This window comes from Eurytemora carolleeae, unplaced genomic scaffold (assembly GCF_000591075.1).
Source record: "Eurytemora carolleeae unplaced genomic scaffold, Eaff_2.0 scaffold602, whole genome shotgun sequence".
NCBI lineage: Eukaryota > Metazoa > Arthropoda > Copepoda > Calanoida > Temoridae > Eurytemora > Eurytemora carolleeae.
The window spans coordinates 219,736-238,292 of NW_019396510.1; the positions used below are offsets into that span (position 1 = coordinate 219,736).

Below are 18,557 nucleotides of genomic sequence, written 5' to 3' on the forward strand. Positions count from 1 at the left end.
CCCTTAAATCTCAATTTAGAGCTATAGACGATCTAATAAGATGTGGGACACCCTGCTGTATATCCTGCCACCTATTTATTTCTCTGTTTATTTAATTTTATAGTTTCTAATTAAACCGGTTTTGGGAAAAATTGACAAATTTACCTTGCGAAGTGAATCCGGTTCTCTTCCTTCCAGCTTGAGGCGGACACGCTTCAGAACATTTACAGCAAACTTGTTCCGTTCTTCCACCTGATAATGGATTAGGAGTAAGCAATAGTTGTTAATAAGACTAATAATACATAGGCAGCTGTAGTACATTTGAATTTCCGAGCCGGGTCAACCTTTCCGGTCCCAGTTTGTTCTGTAGCTAGCTCTATGGACAGGACTAGTGGATATCGAGATCTTCTCTTTTTATTAATCTCAAGATTAATTTATTCTTTAGTTTGTTTCCTGTAAAGTGTATAAAATTCAACCAATCAGAGTGTCGATTGCAGAACTCGAACAGCCAATCAGAATCGAGAAATATTGTACGTGCAATCAAAGATAGTACTCTTATTGGTTGCAATCCAGCTGGAAAATCCAAAAAAAAGGATTAAGCATAAAATCAAAAGTGTCAACAGTGGGTACATAGATTTATAAATCAGGATTGGGGGTATCTAATACAAGAGTTTTCAGCTCGGATTACATTTTTAGATCTGTTATGAATCGAACCTACCACTTAAATTTACGTTTTGGATAATTTAAAATTAATAAATGTAATCTCAATTAATTGTCTAATGTAGGCCAGTTCCAACCTTCTTTGCTGCTGAATTATCGTCAACTTCTTGATCATCTTTCTTGGGATCTTCTTCCTTCATCTTTCTGTTCTTCAGCAACTCCTGAAATAAAAAAATTAAATTTAGCAAAATTAAAAATTATAAATACCAACAGCTTTTTCTTCTTTCAATGCAACATGTTGACCGTATTTTGAAATAACACTTTAGATTCTTCAATTTTCTTTTATGAAACATTTTATTCAAAAACATGTTGTTTCAGTTTAAGTTTGAGCACTATAACACAAATAATCCAATCACCCCCCCCCCCCCCCTCTGCACTCCTCATCTCCCCTCCCTCCCTTTTATCCTCAACAGAGGCCGAGGCATAGTGTGACGTCACTCAACTATTAATATTTCCGCGTACACCATTTAGAGTCTCCAACAGAGGGATATACACTATGTAGGGGGGGGGGGGTAGGGTTCCCCCACTCCTCCCTCGGTGGTCGTTGTATTTAGCAGAGTATATATTTTTTGAAATCCCGCTGCTCCCCGCAAATGATTTTCAATGCTCTGGTATCAAAAAATGTAAAATTAAACTTGATTATGACAGATGTCTTCCTATTTCATAGTTTTTAGGCTTAAAGGTCCTACTGTATAAATTTGCAGAATTCTGCAGCATTTAAACTAAAAAGTTCTGCTTCACTGATTCTACATTCAGAACCAAGTTTGCAGGGAAAAACTTGCTGGAAAATCTTTGGAATTGGGATTAGCTGAAATTGAAAAATTCAGGACTCATCGGAACTTCATTTAGATAGAACAGGGGTGTAAATATTTTTAATTTTTCCCGGGGGGGATATGAGCTTTTAAAAGGGGTTGGGGGAATAAAATGAAGAAAAATAAGGAAAAAGGGGAAGGAAAGGGGAAAAAAGGGGGAAGAGAGAAGAAAGCAGAAAAAAAGAAGGAATTGATCTGCTGGTTCTGGCTCAGACAGGAAACTAAGCAAACCCTTTCTGGGGGAAAAATGTGACATTTTTCACCCCAAGGGGAAAGAGGGAAGGAAAAAGGGAAAATCTTTATGGGGAAAATTATAATCCCCCCCGCGCCTAAGAGAACTTTTCGAAGTTTCTGCGGGCTGCGTAACCCTGTAAAACTAATATACACCCTTGAGATAGAGTTCAGCACATTGTGTCTAAACAACAAAGAACAGATAAAAGATTTAAAGAACTGTAGTTGCATTTATAAGGGACAATGCACGGTTCACAACCATAACCTTGAAACCTTAATCTAATCAAGTAAAAGATAACATCGTCTTTATACAAGTGTTAAAGTCTAATAAATTCTTGTTGTTTCTGAAGCCAGAAAAGCGCAAGTCACTTTTGCAGAGAAACCACAAATGAAAATAATCACTGCTAAAAATAAAAATGAATATCTAATCCATATTTGATCAGGCAATGCTCTTGTGTATCGTCGGACATACCACTTTATCAATTGGAGGCCTCTTGAAATTACGATTACAGTCCCTTTAAGTAAAAAAATATTCTCACAGAGTGATTGCCGGAGTATACAGTTAACAATAAAAATTGCTATGTTCATTTCATAGCAAATAGAAAAAACGAAATGGATAAAATGTTTATCTTTGGATAAATTTGGAAAAATATTAATCTAAGATATTTTATTTTATGTAAAATAAATATATTTATGCATAATATCTAATATAAAGATGATGCCAAGTGCTTACTTTATCCGTGATGGAAAGACAAACCCCTGGACGGAGGGGGGGGGGGACAAGTATGTACCCCCCCTTCTTCATTCAAGACGTTGTTAGAAAAGGATTGATTTTGATCTACTAGTTTGATGATGCCAAGAGCTTAGTGTTAACTTGATGGATAATATCCTGCCTTTAGAAGACAGTAAACTCAGAATAGAGAGCTGAGTCAACATAACTAATCATCTCTTGGTGTTTAACAACATGGGTTTAATAAACATTACATTTAATGAATGGAATGTGGTAGTTATCCCAGAGGTAGAACTGTCAAAATGTGAATGACAGGTTTTACCTCACCAACATTCTTTTTGCCTGGTAGCAATCTAATTAGCTGATAAACTTCCAGGAATATATTTTCTAAATAATTTGTTCGTTTACACCAGTATTTGAGTTTTCCAAAGTGATATAAAACATTATTTTTCGATGGAATTTTCTAAGGGGGGTGTAGGGACGAAAAAAAGACAACTTGACATAAGCTAACATTTTTAAATGCATCTCGTTTGAGAAAAGCGGAAGTTTGATGAAAATAAAAAAATGAATCAGAAAACAAAGAATAGGAATTGTGGACATTATAAACATATTTTTATTATAAAAGGTTTAAATATTCCTTCCTACATGGATATATAGTGAGGAAAATTGTATTTCTATGTTTTTCTTCTATCTTCTGATCTGGGCTGTCAATTTTATATTAAGGACACAAATCCCCAATACACTTACAAATAAGATATATTAGATTAAGGAAGGACAGGAGGATTAGATAAACCCATCACAAAATATAAACAAATATAAAACAGTCCCAAGACCAATGGCAAAATTTGTTGAGGGAACCCGTGGTTAAGTAAAATGTTTAATGTCCCGAATACATAATTGTCCCAAGGGACGTTAAGTAACTAAACCTCACTGTGCAGGGGGAATCATAGGTCGGCAATGTTGGCCAAAAGGAAATAAAATATCAATACTATATACAATACCAGCTGAAGTGCCCGGCGTGGCCCGTGGATTTTTTTTATTTAGAAAACGCTCAGGGTTTGAAAAATAAAATGTCGATATTTTTTGACCTATTTTACCACCGGGGTGCTAAAGGGTTCTCTCAAAAAATGTCAGCCCATTCGGTTTTGCCGTTTGGCCAGCTATAGCTGATAGTGATATATTAAATATACACGTACAAATATATTTATATGAGCGAAGAGGTTTATTATATAGGTTATATACCTGTACAAGGTTTTCATCCCTGGCCATCCCAGCAATATTTACAAGATCGTTGTAAACATCATTTAACCTACTCTTCACCCTTCAGAATAAGAATATATTAAGAATAATAATAAGAATAATAATAAAAATAATAATAAAAATAATAAGAATAATAATAAGAATAATAATAANAAAGACTATGAAAAAGACTAAGAAAAAGACTAAGACTAAGACCTAGAATAAGAATATGAGTAAGAATAAGAATGAAAATAAGAACAGTTATCTGCAAAGGCCCAAGTATAATTATTAAAACTGTTTTTTTGTGTGTGTGAAAGAATTTAAAAATTAAATCAAAGGCGTACACAAGGGGGGCTATGGAGGCTGAGTCCCCTCTGGATCAGTAAATTTTTTGTTTCAAGGTCACAGCAGGGACTGATCCCCTACCCCAATTGAAAAAAAAATGAAGCCCCCCTGTTCAAGTTCCTGTGAACGCCCCTGAATCATACCTGTTAAAAAATGACGCACTCGATAATCGAAAACAAACCTGTCAAAAGCCCCCGCGTACAGGTCTCCCAGCTCCTGCGTCACATTATCGGATAAAAGTGATCTCATAAGCTTGTTCATGTCTTCAGTAAACTCTTTGTACCTGAAAAAAAGAATAGATTAATATAGAGTGGAATTAACTCGAAAAAAGTGTAAAACGGCCATTTTGTTGCACTGTTTCCATACTGCAGGTGTACTTCACATATTTGTGCTATACAACCTTTTGGGCCTTAGAACATCCTTTATAGAAAAAACTTTTCTTGAAAATTATTTGATTTTCTCTAAATCAATTCTCTGACCACCTGGCATGCATTTCATAAAAATTAATTTGATTATTTTATTCAGTAAAAAAACATATTTCTTAATTTGAGGTAATTAAACAATAAAACCAATATGCTTGAAATACTCAAGAAATCAAAATATCAAAATACACCGTAAAAAAGTCTGATGGATCTGAAATGAATCATAAAAAATTTCTCAATAAAACTGCAATCTTAGTTCAACTACCATAAATTGCCGGTCACTCCCTTTAAGCCTGAACCCTATAGGACGATGGTTGACCAGTGTATTTATTTATTTATGTTGATTCTTAAATTCTATTTAAGAATGGATTAAAATCCTTTCCCTGTGGAACATCTAATTAATAAAAAAATTGTTTAACTATATAAACATAATACTTTTCTTTAGGCAAGTAGCTTGGATTTTTTTTAATGTGTGGGGGGGGGCATTTTTTTGGACCAGAAAACCTTAGAAAATGTCAATATTTATGACTTATTACACATTATACATAGATCATGGATAAAAAATAACATTAAAACAGTATGCCTGAGGATTTTATTTTGAGTGCCAAGCTTTTAACCTGAAGTGCTTTTTCTTTTTGATTTTCTTTTTGATGTCATTTTCCTTGAAGAAAAAGTAATTTCTGGCTTTTTGTGCAAGAAAAAAATTTTAACGTTAAATTTTTTTTGTTTTCTAGTCTTAAACTCAAATCTAAACAAAATATCTATTTAAGATGTATGACTCATAATATTTCCAGTTAAAAAGGCAGTTTTTGTTTTAATGCAAAGCTTTGCAATAGCTTGTAAGGGAAAGAAAAAATATTGCAAAACTGCAGGCAAAATATCTTCTAAATTGCCTTCGACAAAGTAAGCATATTGCATAAATCTTGCAAGGAAGTTAAGCATCTTTTGCAGATCTTTTATTGTTTTGTTTGATTTTGAAAAAAAAAATATTTTGATATTTTCAAATCTGCAATTCTTTCCTTCCCTGGTTAAACTTAGCTCGATATCTGAGTAACAATAAGGGAAATATCACCATTTACTAAAGTCCTGACAAGAAAGGGGGAAGAGTGAAAAATTGTTACATACCCTGCCCCCCTTTATACCCTTATTAACGGAATAATATCGGACTATGCATGAATCTGAAAATCGGTTTACTAAAGCTAAAATTTTATAAATAACTATGGGGGTTCAAAGTTATATGTTAACCCAAATTCTCTCTCGTTTTTTTGCTTAATTATTTAAAATAGGAAAATTAATTCAAAATAGAAAAATTAATTTAAATTAGGAAATTAATTTAAAATTAGATATTAATTGCAGTATACAAGAGAGTCTAAAGCAAAGAAGAATAACAATTCTGCACGTATTTACTTAATAAACGACGATTTTTACGTTTTGATGTTTAATAAAATAATGATTTTAATTCACCTATAGTTAATAAAAACGTTATTTAACAACAAAAAAAAAGAAATTGTAACAGATATATCCAGGGGTGTGATTATTATTATATATAATTTGTGAACATTTACATGAATTGTACACTTTGGTATTTGATCTTCTTTTCAGACTTAAAGGGACGAACAAAATCCATATCGAGGGATTGTTTAGTTTCCTTTCTATTCTAATCTCTGTACTGTGTCTTCCCCCCTCGTCTATATAAACATTTCGGCTTGCATGTCTGCTTGTTTTAATCCTATAAACGTCAGAACGGCTGAACCGATCGCATATTAATATGCTGTGGATGCAAAGAGGCGTTTAATGACAAGACGGGCGCGAAGCGTCCTGACAACCTGATTTGTTTACAAGTCAACTATTAACCTGGAAAGATAAACAGATATTCCCGGAAACTCAAGGTTTTCAATCTTCAGTATTGTTCTTAGTAGCACTGCTACATCAGCCATCAGCTTGTGATGCACTGTTAGTAGATCCTAGTAATAGATTAGTAATTAGTATAAATCTCAATTTATTAGTGTTTACTTGCAATGCAACCATTAAATTTTTATTCAAGTGGAATTCAATCTAAATAAATGATAAATATGTTGGAAACAGCGTTAATCAAAAATATACAAATCTAAAATAATTTTAAAAATTCTACCTTTATTGCTAAAGCTGATTCTGACAGCCTTTTCTGCAGTACATTACATTGTTTGTTTGTGTTCGTCACTTGGTCTTGAATACTCCTAAATGTAAACAAAAATTACCTCTTAAACATCGGATGATATAGACAATGACAATGACAATGACAATGACAATGACAATGACAATGATAATGATAATGATCCACCTGACAGTTTTAGCGATGATCTCCTCTGTCTGTTTGATCCAAAACTTGTCAACTCCCTCCAGCGGCGGGTTCATGTCCAGCAAACTCATCTCATCCTGAAATCAGAACTTTTGTATTGTTAATCTTGGGATTAAGCATTGATCTTAATCTTAACAGATATACGGAGTAAGTTAATTCCCTTTTGAAATCCCTTGATGGCTGACCCATTTTATATGTATATACCCACAAAGCATAAAACTTTAATGTCTACCTTTAACATTTTATATATGGCAAGACAAATACCTTAGTATATTTTAAGATACTGCCGTGAAACTAGTCATTAAATAGAGTTTACTGATTTGGTAAAGAATGTAAAATTGCAAGGGACCATTGAATGTACTTGTAAGAAACAGAAAAAAATTCGTACATACTTTTCTGAAGTCTCATACAGGGTAACCCACAAAACATGCGACTTCATAGACGACTGTATTAAATGTATTTAAACCTTTTTTTACTTTCACAGTTACCTGAAGTTCTAATGTCGTCTTTTTATTAGTTAAATTAGTCAGTTTATCCGTTAAAAACGATCATTAAGGCACAAAACCAAATTCAATTTTTAGATCATCATATTTAAAGAGTTTCAGGTCGTCTTTACAATCTCATTCTTAGTGGGTAGTCCTGTAGTTCATCATGCAGTACATTACCTCGCTAAGCCCAGAGCTTCTCTGAAGCGCGTTCAGTCCTGCGCTTTCTCGCGCCATGGACAGAATTTTCAAAAATTGGTGATCACTCGCCTAAAATATCATTGGTACTATTTAAAAAAAATGTAATATTGTAATATTGTTATTGTTAGCGTTATTTTGTGTTTTTTTTGTTATTTTGTGTTATATTGTGTTATATTGTTTTATATTGTGTTATATTGTTTTATAATGTGTTATATTGTGTTATATTGTGATATATTGTGTTATTGTAATTGTAATATTGTTTTTGTAATATTGTTATTGTTATTGTTATTGTTATTGCTTTTGTTATTATTATTATTATCATCATCATAAGACAACCAATCATTCAATTAAATTGTGGTAAAATACCATATCATCTTAATTAACTACTTCTAGGGTTTTCATTTTTTGGATCAATTTGGAGCCATAAAGGCCCAACAGAACAGAACCATATGAAGTTTATCTGGAATGATCCTCCAATAAACTTTTTTTAACATGTCACACCTAGCTCTGTTGTTTAGCATCTAGCTAGGAGATAGACTTATTTTAAAAAAACATAAAGAAAAGTTTTTTATGGTTCACCAGTCCTGGCTCCGTAAAGCCTTGACGGATCCAAATTGATCTGGACAAAATTGGAAACTCCCTCCTACCTGCGCTTCTGGAGTTTTAATTCTTAGAAGCTCGTATTGCACTGCAGCATGCACAATTCCTGTTACGCCCTTGACAAGCAGTCCTGTACGGGAATCAACCATTCAGAATATGCGCAAAAATTTTGAACTTTTGCACAGGGTGTGCCAATGAATAATTACTTAAAAATCTAAGTTGTGAAGGATCAGTAATTTTATTACCAATTTTACAAATTCAATATAAAATTAGGTCTGCTGAAGATTTAAACTCAAGGCGAAACGTTCTACGCTTACCATACAAAGTCAAAAATCATTTAAAAAGACGATCTCTCTCTGACAGTTTGAGATGAGCCGTTGGACATCCCGTTCTTGGATAAACACCTTTATTATCTCAAAGCTCATTTCCTTCAAATGAATATCATAATATTAAAATTGCTAATTTTTCAAATAAATAAAAAAGTCGAGTTTGAATGATGGTATCCCTGCTAGCCGAATATTTTCTACTTGTGCCGAGTGTTGAGAACTAAACTGTTCAACAACTTCTTGAAGTTGAGGATTAGCTCCAACCGCCCACTTCAACCGTTGATCTACACCTCCTTTCAGATCAACAAAGGTTTCACTTAGCTCCTTAAAAAATGTTTATTTTTTTCATTAAGCAAGAAAGAAAAATAACAATTTCATAATTGCTTTTTGCTTAACCATCACAAAATGTGGTAATTTGGTTCACAAGTCAGATTAAAAAAAAAAACGAGAAGTAGTTAGACTAGGTACGGATAGTTGAACTTCTTCTCTACTGTTGCCACGAGTGTAGGTATGTTTACCTGTAGCTCGGCTTGGTACTTTAACACTCTGGCTGTTCTTCCAGTTATTCCAGGTAGAAACTTGACCCTGGAGGGTTCAGCAGCTTTAACATTGACCGACAGCAACTCCTGATATAACCTGATTAATAATCATGTTTATGGAAACAATTATCATAATTTACAAACCTGGAAATACCATTGAAGTGAAGCATGAAGTAGACAATTCAGCTTTTGCTGAGCATTCATTCGCTCGACAGCTGTCTCAAGCTGCTGAATCATTTCCCATCGTTGAATAGCATTCATCATGCTTTTACTCATCACAGTCATCTTAGCAATCCGGGCCTGGTTGAGGTAACCATTACCAAGTTTTTCATCGTAGACCGCCTGGGCTAGATCACCGACGTCAAGTTTACCAGCGCTTGAACTAAGAAACTTGGTTGTAGCACTTGCCGAACTGTGTTGTGCAAAATGCGCAATTGCACAAGTAAGATGCCGAGGTCCAGTGCCCACCAAGAAGCCCTTGACGAAATCCAGAATGAACTTTTTAACAGGTTTGAGAAGAGCTTGCCCAAGAGGGAGTAGGCTTCCTATACTATTCAGGTTAAATATGGAGGAAAAGGATAGACTAAGATTGAAAAATGTCTCCATTAATTCCAACTTCGAGATGAAAAGGTTCAGAGCCATGGATTCCCAGACACCAGGAGTAGTGTTGAAGGCAGCAGTACTGATCTCCTGAGCAGCAAGGATGGTATTAAAGTTACTGTATTCTGGAGTAGAGGAGCAGGATATAACCCTCTCCCTTAGCTTTACCATGGCGTAGTCCACCTTGTCAAACAGCGTGTTGATGGCACACAACAGCATCTGTCCAGTTGACATGTTGTCAGCCGTTACTGCAGCTGAGAGCAGCCTAGTGTAGCTCTTTCTAATCTCATGAACTAGTTGAACCGTAGCAGTGTGAGGGGATTCCATGCCAAGCATCATGCATCTTGTATGCAATCTAAAAATGATTAAATTTTAAATGAATATTTTTGAAAGGTTTATTGAGTACTTAGTAAGGTGAAAGGTGTGAAAGCCCCTAACGGAAAGAAATATGTGCAATATGTACTGTGAAAGGTGTGATGTTTACTATGTACTATGTACGGTGCACTGATCACAGTGTACGGTGAATACTGTACTTTGTTTTGTGTAGCTCGAACTGTGAACTAAATTCCTTAAACATACTGTGTACTGTGTACATACTGTGTACTTGTACTGTATACATACTGTGTACTATGTACTGTAATATAATTATTATTATTATTATCATTTTGTTTATTGTACACACCGAGTTCAGTGTACTAAGAACTGAGTACTATATACGGCATACATACTTTGTACTGTGTACTGTATGCATAATGTGTAATTTGTGCTGTGTACTGTATACATACTGAGTACTATGTGTACTGTATACTATGTATTGTATACTGTATATGTAGTGTACTCTCTGAACAACTGGCTGTGATATTTAACAAATCTATGTCAAGTGGAATTGTGCCACAAGTTGGAGAGATGGAAATATCGCACCAATCTTTAAAAAGGGAAGTAAGAAAGAACCAGGAAACTATCGTCCTATCTCGCTTACTTCAATACCATGTAAGATCTAGTTGCTGACCATTTAGTAAACAAGTCTATTAAACAAATCTCAGCATGGTCTTATGAAACATAAATCATGTGTAACTAATCTTTTGGAGTTCTTTGACAAAATCACGCTAGAGAGTGATAATAACATTACTAAGGAAATAATTTATTTAGACTTCTCAAAAGAATTTGATAAGGTGCCAAAACACCAACTGATCCAAAAGTTACAATCTCATAGTATAAATGGGAATGTTGTTTCTTGGATTAACAACTGGTTGACTGGAAGAGGGTAAAGAGTGATCATCAATGAAGAACAATCCACCAGGTAACCTGTACTCTCAGGTGTACCCCAAGGATCTGTACTCGTATCATTAGCTGTTGCAATATTTATCAATGATATAGACACCTTAACCAAATCTATTACGATAATGAAAAAATTTGCAGATGACAACAAACTTGCATAGTGTATTTTATCGTGATAAATTACAGGATTGTCTTAACATGCTGTGTGAATGGGCAGAAATATGGGGAATGTCATTTAATGTTGCTAAATGCAAGATTCTTCATGTTGGACATAATAATCCCAAATATGAATACTTTATGAACGGAATTAAGTTATCTGAGGTCAAAGTAGAGAAGGATATTGGAGTGAAAGAATAACATTTTAGAGATCGACATGTTTTCCTTAACTTGTATTAACAATCTGTAAGATGCCATTTGGAGTTTTCTGTCTCAGCGTGGTGTCCCTCGACAGCTGTAGACAAAGATATGCTAGAACGGGTGCAACGTAACCATTAATATGATATCTGGACTGTCAGGTAGAAATTATGAAGATAAACTTGAACTGAGACTTGACTCCCTGGAGAACAGACATGCTACAAACATTTCAGATTATCCCGTATCCGTGGTTTGGATGATGTAAAGAGTAATACATGGTTTAATATTGTCGGATTAGGTGAACATAGAATAACTCGTCTAACTGCAGATCCACTAAATCTGATGCTCTCGCGATCTAGACTGGAATTGGGAGCCATTTTTTTAGTCAGATAGTAGTGAATTTATGGAAGAGTTTGCCAGGAGGAGTTAAAAACGGTAGAAATCCTAAAACGTTTAAAAACATTTACCAACGATATGCTGGAGATATTGTTCGAGTAAAAATAGTGATATAAAAAGTTACTCAGTCAATCTATTGACTCGCAGATAATTTTAATATGCCCCTAGCTGGGGTCTAGAGATTAATTCACAAAATAGCCAAAATATACAAACTGTGTAAGTGTGTACTGTGACCTGTGTGCTGAGTACTATGTACTGTGTACATACTGTTTCAGTGTGTACGGTATACATACTGTGTCAGTATGTACTGTATACATACTGTGTTCTGTGAACTGTGTACTGTGATCTATGTGCTGTGTACTATGTACTGAATACATACTGTGTCAGTGTGTACTGTATAAATACTGTGTCGTGTGTACTGTGTACCCTATATGAATAATGCAGCTACCTGAGTTCATGTTTAATCTCCTCTAAGGGTACACCACTGGTTGAGATAATGTTCAGAATATTCTTGCAAACCTAATCCACATCAATTCATTCATCTAATTCGACAGTTTTCGAGGAGGGGATAGGGCTAAGTGTGGGAAACGGAGGGGGAAAGGGTTGGACCACGTTTTTTTTCTTCAAAAACCCCGCCTCCCCATAAAATCCACAAATTCTTCTAAATTTTCATATAAAAGGTAAACTGTCGCCAAACTTTAACCAGGGGTATTACACATATTTAACCAAAAAAAAAATAAAAAAATTCAATTCAAGAGATTGCAACATGAAATAAATTCTGGATGCAAAGAGATGAAAGAGAAACGTTTATTCCAACCCCCTAAATCACGTCCAGAAAATACTAAATATATTTACCCCGGCATGGTTTTACAATCCAACTTTAGGCTTTTATTCACCATCAAGTCTCCACTTAAACTAGGACAGCTCCATCCATTCGGACACTTTCTAATAGATATTTTGGTCACTCGTTTGTCAATTGTGACCCTGATCTAGATGAATGTATTCCTCTAGGACGGATGGTTCTCCTTGAAGATTCTTTTTAATCCCTTCTGGAAGGATTATACAAGTAAAACTTGTCTCCAGGTCCCTCAAACCACTGGGAAACAGATTGATATCTGATACTGTATGTTTAAACACCACAACGCGTAGACTAACAAAAGAGAAATAAAACTAAAAATAAAATGAACCTAGAATTGAAATCGGAATTAAGCTAGAAGTAAAATATGAAGCTAGAAGTAAAATAGGAGTAAAGCTAGAAATAGAATGGGAATGAAGCTAGAGCTGGAATGAGAATAAAGCTATAAGTAGAATGGGAATGCAACTAGAACAAGAATAGGAGTGAAGCTAGAAATAGAATGGGAATGAAACTAGAAGTAGATTGGGAATAAAGCTAAAGCTAGAATGAGAATAAAGCTGTAAGTAGAATAGGAATTAATTTAGAAGTAGAATTGAAATGCAACTAAAACTAGAATGGGAATAAAGTTAAAAGTAGAATGGAAATCAAGCTAGAGGTAGAAGGCAATGAAGCTAAAACCAGAATGGGAATGAAGCTAGAAGAAGAATGGGAATGAAGCTAGAACTAGAATGGAAATAAAGCGAGAAATAAAAAGGGAATGAAGCTGGAGTAGAATCGGAATGAAGCTAGAAGTAAAATGGGAATGAAGCTAGGAGTACAATGATAATAAAGCTAGAAGTAAAATGGGAATGAAGGTAGAAGTAAAATGGGAATGAAGGTAGAACTAGAATGGGAATAAAGCTAGAAGAAAAATGGGAATGAAACTAGAAGAAGAATGGGAATAAAGCTTGAAGTAGAATGGGAAAGAAAGCTAGAAGTAGAATGAGAATAAAGCTAGAAGTAAAATGGGAATGAAGGTAGAAGTAAAATGGGAATGAAGCTAGAACTAGAATGGGAATACAGCTAGAAATAAAAAGGGAATGAAGCTGGAGTAGAATCGGAATGAAGTAAGAAGTAAAATGGGAATGGAGCTAGGAGTACAATGATAATAAAGCTAGAAGTAAAATGGGAATGAAGGTAAAAGTAAAATGGGAATGAAGGTAGAACTAGAATGGGAATAAAGCTAGAAAAAAAAGGAATGAAGCTAGAAGAACAAGAAGTAGAATGGGAATAAAACTAGAAGTAGAATGGGAATGAAACTAGAAGTAGAAAGGGAATAAAACTAGAAGAAGATTGGGAATTAAGCTATAAGTAGAGTGAGAATAAAGCTGTGAGTAGAATCGGAATTAAGTTGGAAGCTATCTAAGCTTACTATGAGGAGAAGATTGGATAAGTTCCTGTGAGGAAATTGGTAGGAGATCTGTTTAATTAGAAGAACATGGATACAATACAAATAGAGAATTCTAAAAGAAGAACAGGACAGTAGATTGAATTAACAGCCCACTTAGTACAAAAAAAAAACTAAAATAGATTGTAGTTTTTTTTTGCTACATCAAAATATTCAAGATAAAGATATTTTCCAGTATACAGGGTGTCCCTATAAAGATACTATTTGTTAAAAGCAATAGCAACGTAAAATCTGATTTTAAAAGTCATTATATAATTACGTCTGCTAGAGTTTATTTTATGAAAAGGAAAAAGGCTATAATGATGTGTCTGTTCTGCAATGAAAAATGAAGAGTGAAGACGGACAAGGTTACATTGTTTTAGTTCATGTTATTGATGAATTTGCAAAATAATATAATATTGACAAGTTTTCAGATTTGATAAATCACATAATAACGCTGTGGTGTGCACTGTAACGAATAATAACAGTGTGGTGTGCACTGTAACGAGTAATAACGCTGTGGTGTGCACTGTAACGAATAATAACAGTGTGATGTGCACTGTAACGAGTAATAACGCTGTGGTGTGCACTGTAACGAGTAATAACGGTGTGGTGTGCACTGTAACGAATAATAACGGTGTGGTGTGCACTGTAACGAATAATAACGCTGTGGTGTGCACTGTAACGAATAATAAGGCTGTGGTGTGCACTGTAACAAATAATAACGGTGTGGTGTGCACTGTAACGAATAATAACGGTGTGATGTGCACTGTAACAAATAATAACGCTGTGGTGTGCAACGTAACGAATAACAATGCTGTGGTGTGCACTGTAACGAATAATACTGCTGTGGTGTGCACTGTAACGAATAATAACGGTGTGGTGTGCACTGTAACGAATAATAACGGTGTGGTGTGCACTGTAACGAATAATAACACTGTGGTGTGCACAGTAACGAATAATAACGGTGTGGTGTGCACTGTAACGAATAATAAAGGTGTGGTGTGCTCTGTAACAAATAATAACGGTGTGATGTGCACTGTAACGAATAATAACGCTGTGGTGTGCAATGTAACGAATAATAATGGCGTGGTGTGCACTGTAACGAATAATAACGCTGTGGTGTGCACAGTAACAAATAATAACGGTGTGGTGTGCATCGTAACGAATAATTAACGATAAACGAAAACAGGAAGCAACGGTTTCGCGTGCTGGACAAAAGACAAAAGAGAAAAAGAAAACTTGCACAAAACAATAAAAAGGTGAGTAAATATATGAGGAAAAGAAATATAGTAATTTTTCTAAGAATCTAACATTTTAATCTGCATTTTTGTAGGAATCAAATGATATCAACAATACGGGGAGGCCCTACATTCACATTCAAATCTGGAAGTGACATAAGTAAAACAAGCAAGGGCTAAGGCCTAATAGCTTGTAATGTAAAGTGTATTTCTCGTGAAAATCAAATACTATAAACCAACGATTTCCCGACTTATAAATAAAACTATTAGTATCAATATTCCTGTAAGTTAGATTGAGAGCCTCCAACACTTGAAGATGATCTGAACTTGATCCCAGGTTCAATAGTTCCATTGTATTGAGTATTGAGTTGGTGACTCCAGACTGCAGAAATACACCCTCTACCATACTCTCAACTCTTCCACCTTCAGATAGAATATGGTGTTGTTTTCACTTAGGTTAAGGAACTGTAACCGTAGTTCCAAGTGACTCAATTTGTAGATTGAGGCGTATCCTTCAAAGCTTTGTCTGATATTGGACGATTAAGAGTTTTAATTTTTTCTTTCAATTGTGATGTCTCTGTAAAATTGACTTGCTCAATGCTCATTGCTGTTTGAGAAACAATGGAGGAAATGGTCAGATGTCATGAATCAGATAAATGAGGACAATATTGTGAATTGAACATACCATCAAATTATATAAACGGTTACTTGAAATTACAAAAACAGTCTCATTCAAAGTTTTTGGCTTTAAAGAGGTATAACAAAGATGGGATGTGTTTCACAAAATTCAAAATTGTATCATTTATAAGACGTTTAAGACATCATTCTTACTCTCTCGAAAATAAATGTTTAATCACATAGTTTGGATGATTTCTTTTTGAGGAACAAAATTTTTATTTTATTTTCACCTTCAGGTTCCTCCACTATTCCTTTATCCAACTCAATCCACTTGTTGGAAACCTAAATAAACTTTCAATTAAAGGGACTGCAGTCGTAATTCAAGGTGACTCTTGGTATAATGTCATGTCCGATTCACAACAATACCCTCAAACGACGGTATCTTCCTCATGATTGATCATATAAAGGTTTCAAGAGTACCGTTGTGAATACTTCCTTCTAATGGAGGATAACAGCCACTTTAAGCATCTGAGTCCGAATTTAATGAAGGGAGCCGCGTCTCAAATCCGCAAAAAACCGGTTTCAATTGAACAACTATTATCATTATTATAAACAACTATTATCATTAAAATCAAAAATTATTATCATTAATATCAAAAACTAATACCATTATTATCAAATATTTATATTATTATCAACAAGTCAACTATCAATATCAAATATTGCTATTATCATCAACAACTATCATTATTATTATTTATTATCAACAAGTATTATCATTATTATAAACAGGTATCATAAATACGATTATAGATTATATAGCTAACCTGAACTAATTGCTGTAGGAAGAAGCATATGAGAGTATCAGGACGCAGACCAGAGTCAGGATGGTTTAACTACGGTACAACAATATTGTTTCATTTGTACAACTGTGCAGTAAAACAAGATTATTCCAATTGTACCGTACAACAAAATTATACCTTCTGTACAATAAGATTATTCAACTGTACAGTACAACAAGAGTATACCTTCTGTACAATAAGATTATTCCAACTGGACCTACCTGTACAAATGTACCGTACAAGATTTTCCAAGAATTTCCAAGACTTTAATTTAATTGCTTAATTTAACAATAAAACTTTCTCCAACACCATTTTTTGTGCAAATAGGGCGGTTCCCGTCTTGGTTTTTGAATGTACACTTAAAAAAATAAAATGCAACCTTAAATTAAGGTTTTCTTTTAATTAAAAGGCCTGAATCGGCCGTGAATAAAAAAATATTTTTTTTACTAACTTCTATGCTAAAACTGGATTGAACAATGGGAAATCATGACAGTTTTACTCAAGCTTCATAAAAATAAAGTTATTCTTGTGTTTTTTAATTGATATTTTTCCGTTTTGATTTCCTGAATTCTGATCTGAAGTGAGAAAATTTCACCTGGTGTTCTTTCTCTAGTGCCAGGTTCATGACACGGACCTGCTCAACCCTCTCCGGACCAGCCACATCCTAACCACGGATAGGTGTATTTAGATACAGACAAAACCATAAATATGTCGAATAGGAACTTGACTTTAACATTAAATTTATAAAATGTGGAAACACTTCAAGAATTAAAAACTATTAATCAATGTCCATCCCTCAGGGGTTCTTCATCATACCTGTGGGGGATAGGCATCGAGAAGGANTGATCATGATAATGATGATCATGATAATGATGATCATGATAATGATGATCATGATAATGATGATCATGATAATGATGATCATGATAATGATGATCATGATAATGATGATCATGATAATGATGATCATGATAATGATGATCATGATAATGATGATCATGATAATGATGATCATGATAATGATGATCATGATAATGATGATCATGATAATGATGATCATGATAATGATGATCATGATAATGATGATCATGATAATGATGATCATGATAATGATGATCATGATAATGATGATCATGATAATGATGATCATGATAATGATGATCATGATAATGATGATCATGATAATGATGATCATGATAATGATGATCATGATAATGATGATCATGATAATGATGATCATGATAATGATGATCATGATAATGATGATCATGATAATGATGATCATGATAATGATGATCATGATAATGATGATCATGATAATGATGATCATGATAATGATGATCATGATAATGATGATCATGATAATGATGATCATGATAATGATGATCATGATAATGATGATCATGATAATGATGATCATGATAATGATGATCATGATAATGATGATCATGATAATGATGATCATGATAATGATGATCATGATAATGATGATCATGATAATGATGATCATGATAATGATGATCATGATAATGATGATCATGATAATGATGATCATGATAATGATGATCATGATAATGATGATCATGATAATGATGATCATGATAATGATGATCATGATAATGATGATCATGATAATGATGATCATGATAATGATGATCATGATAATGATGATCATGATAATGATGATCATGATAATGATGATCATGATAATGATGATCATGATAATGATGATCATGATAATGATGATCATGATAATGATGATCATGATAATGATGATCATGATAATGATGATCATGATAATGATGATCATGATAATGATGATCATGATAATGATGATCATGATAATGATGATCATGATAATGATGATCATGATAATGATCAAGATAATGATCATGATGATAATAATGATAATGATCATGATAATAATAATGATAATGATATGCCACTAACTCAAATATTCTCATATGGTATTAATTATA

General features: G+C 33.9%; 1 protein-coding gene across 1 annotated transcript in view; it reads right to left on the minus strand.

The window, feature by feature from the left end:
- Positions 1 to 16,644, minus strand: part of LOC111704601 (serine/threonine-protein kinase SMG1) — a 22,383-nt gene extending 5,739 nt beyond the window's left edge. Inside the window, exons 1-17 of the mRNA XM_023476887.1 lie at positions 16,564 to 16,644; positions 16,027 to 16,078; positions 15,400 to 15,541; positions 12,601 to 12,691; positions 12,044 to 12,114; positions 9,112 to 9,922; positions 8,947 to 9,054; positions 8,608 to 8,752; positions 8,150 to 8,232; positions 7,482 to 7,571; positions 6,799 to 6,893; positions 6,610 to 6,694; positions 6,333 to 6,442; positions 4,238 to 4,339; positions 3,715 to 3,793; positions 777 to 860; positions 145 to 231 (exon numbers count right to left, since the gene is read on the minus strand). Coding sequence (XP_023332655.1) covers positions 145 to 231; positions 777 to 860; positions 3,715 to 3,793; positions 4,238 to 4,339; positions 6,333 to 6,442; positions 6,610 to 6,694; positions 6,799 to 6,893; positions 7,482 to 7,571; positions 8,150 to 8,232; positions 8,608 to 8,752; positions 8,947 to 9,054; positions 9,112 to 9,922; positions 12,044 to 12,114; positions 12,601 to 12,691; positions 15,400 to 15,524 — 2,166 coding nt within the window. The 5' untranslated portion in view covers positions 15,525 to 15,541; positions 16,027 to 16,078; positions 16,564 to 16,644. The remainder of the gene's footprint in view (positions 1 to 144; positions 232 to 776; positions 861 to 3,714; positions 3,794 to 4,237; positions 4,340 to 6,332; positions 6,443 to 6,609; positions 6,695 to 6,798; positions 6,894 to 7,481; positions 7,572 to 8,149; positions 8,233 to 8,607; positions 8,753 to 8,946; positions 9,055 to 9,111; positions 9,923 to 12,043; positions 12,115 to 12,600; positions 12,692 to 15,399; positions 15,542 to 16,026; positions 16,079 to 16,563) is intronic.
- Between the last annotated feature and the right edge of the window lie 1,913 nt (positions 16,645 to 18,557).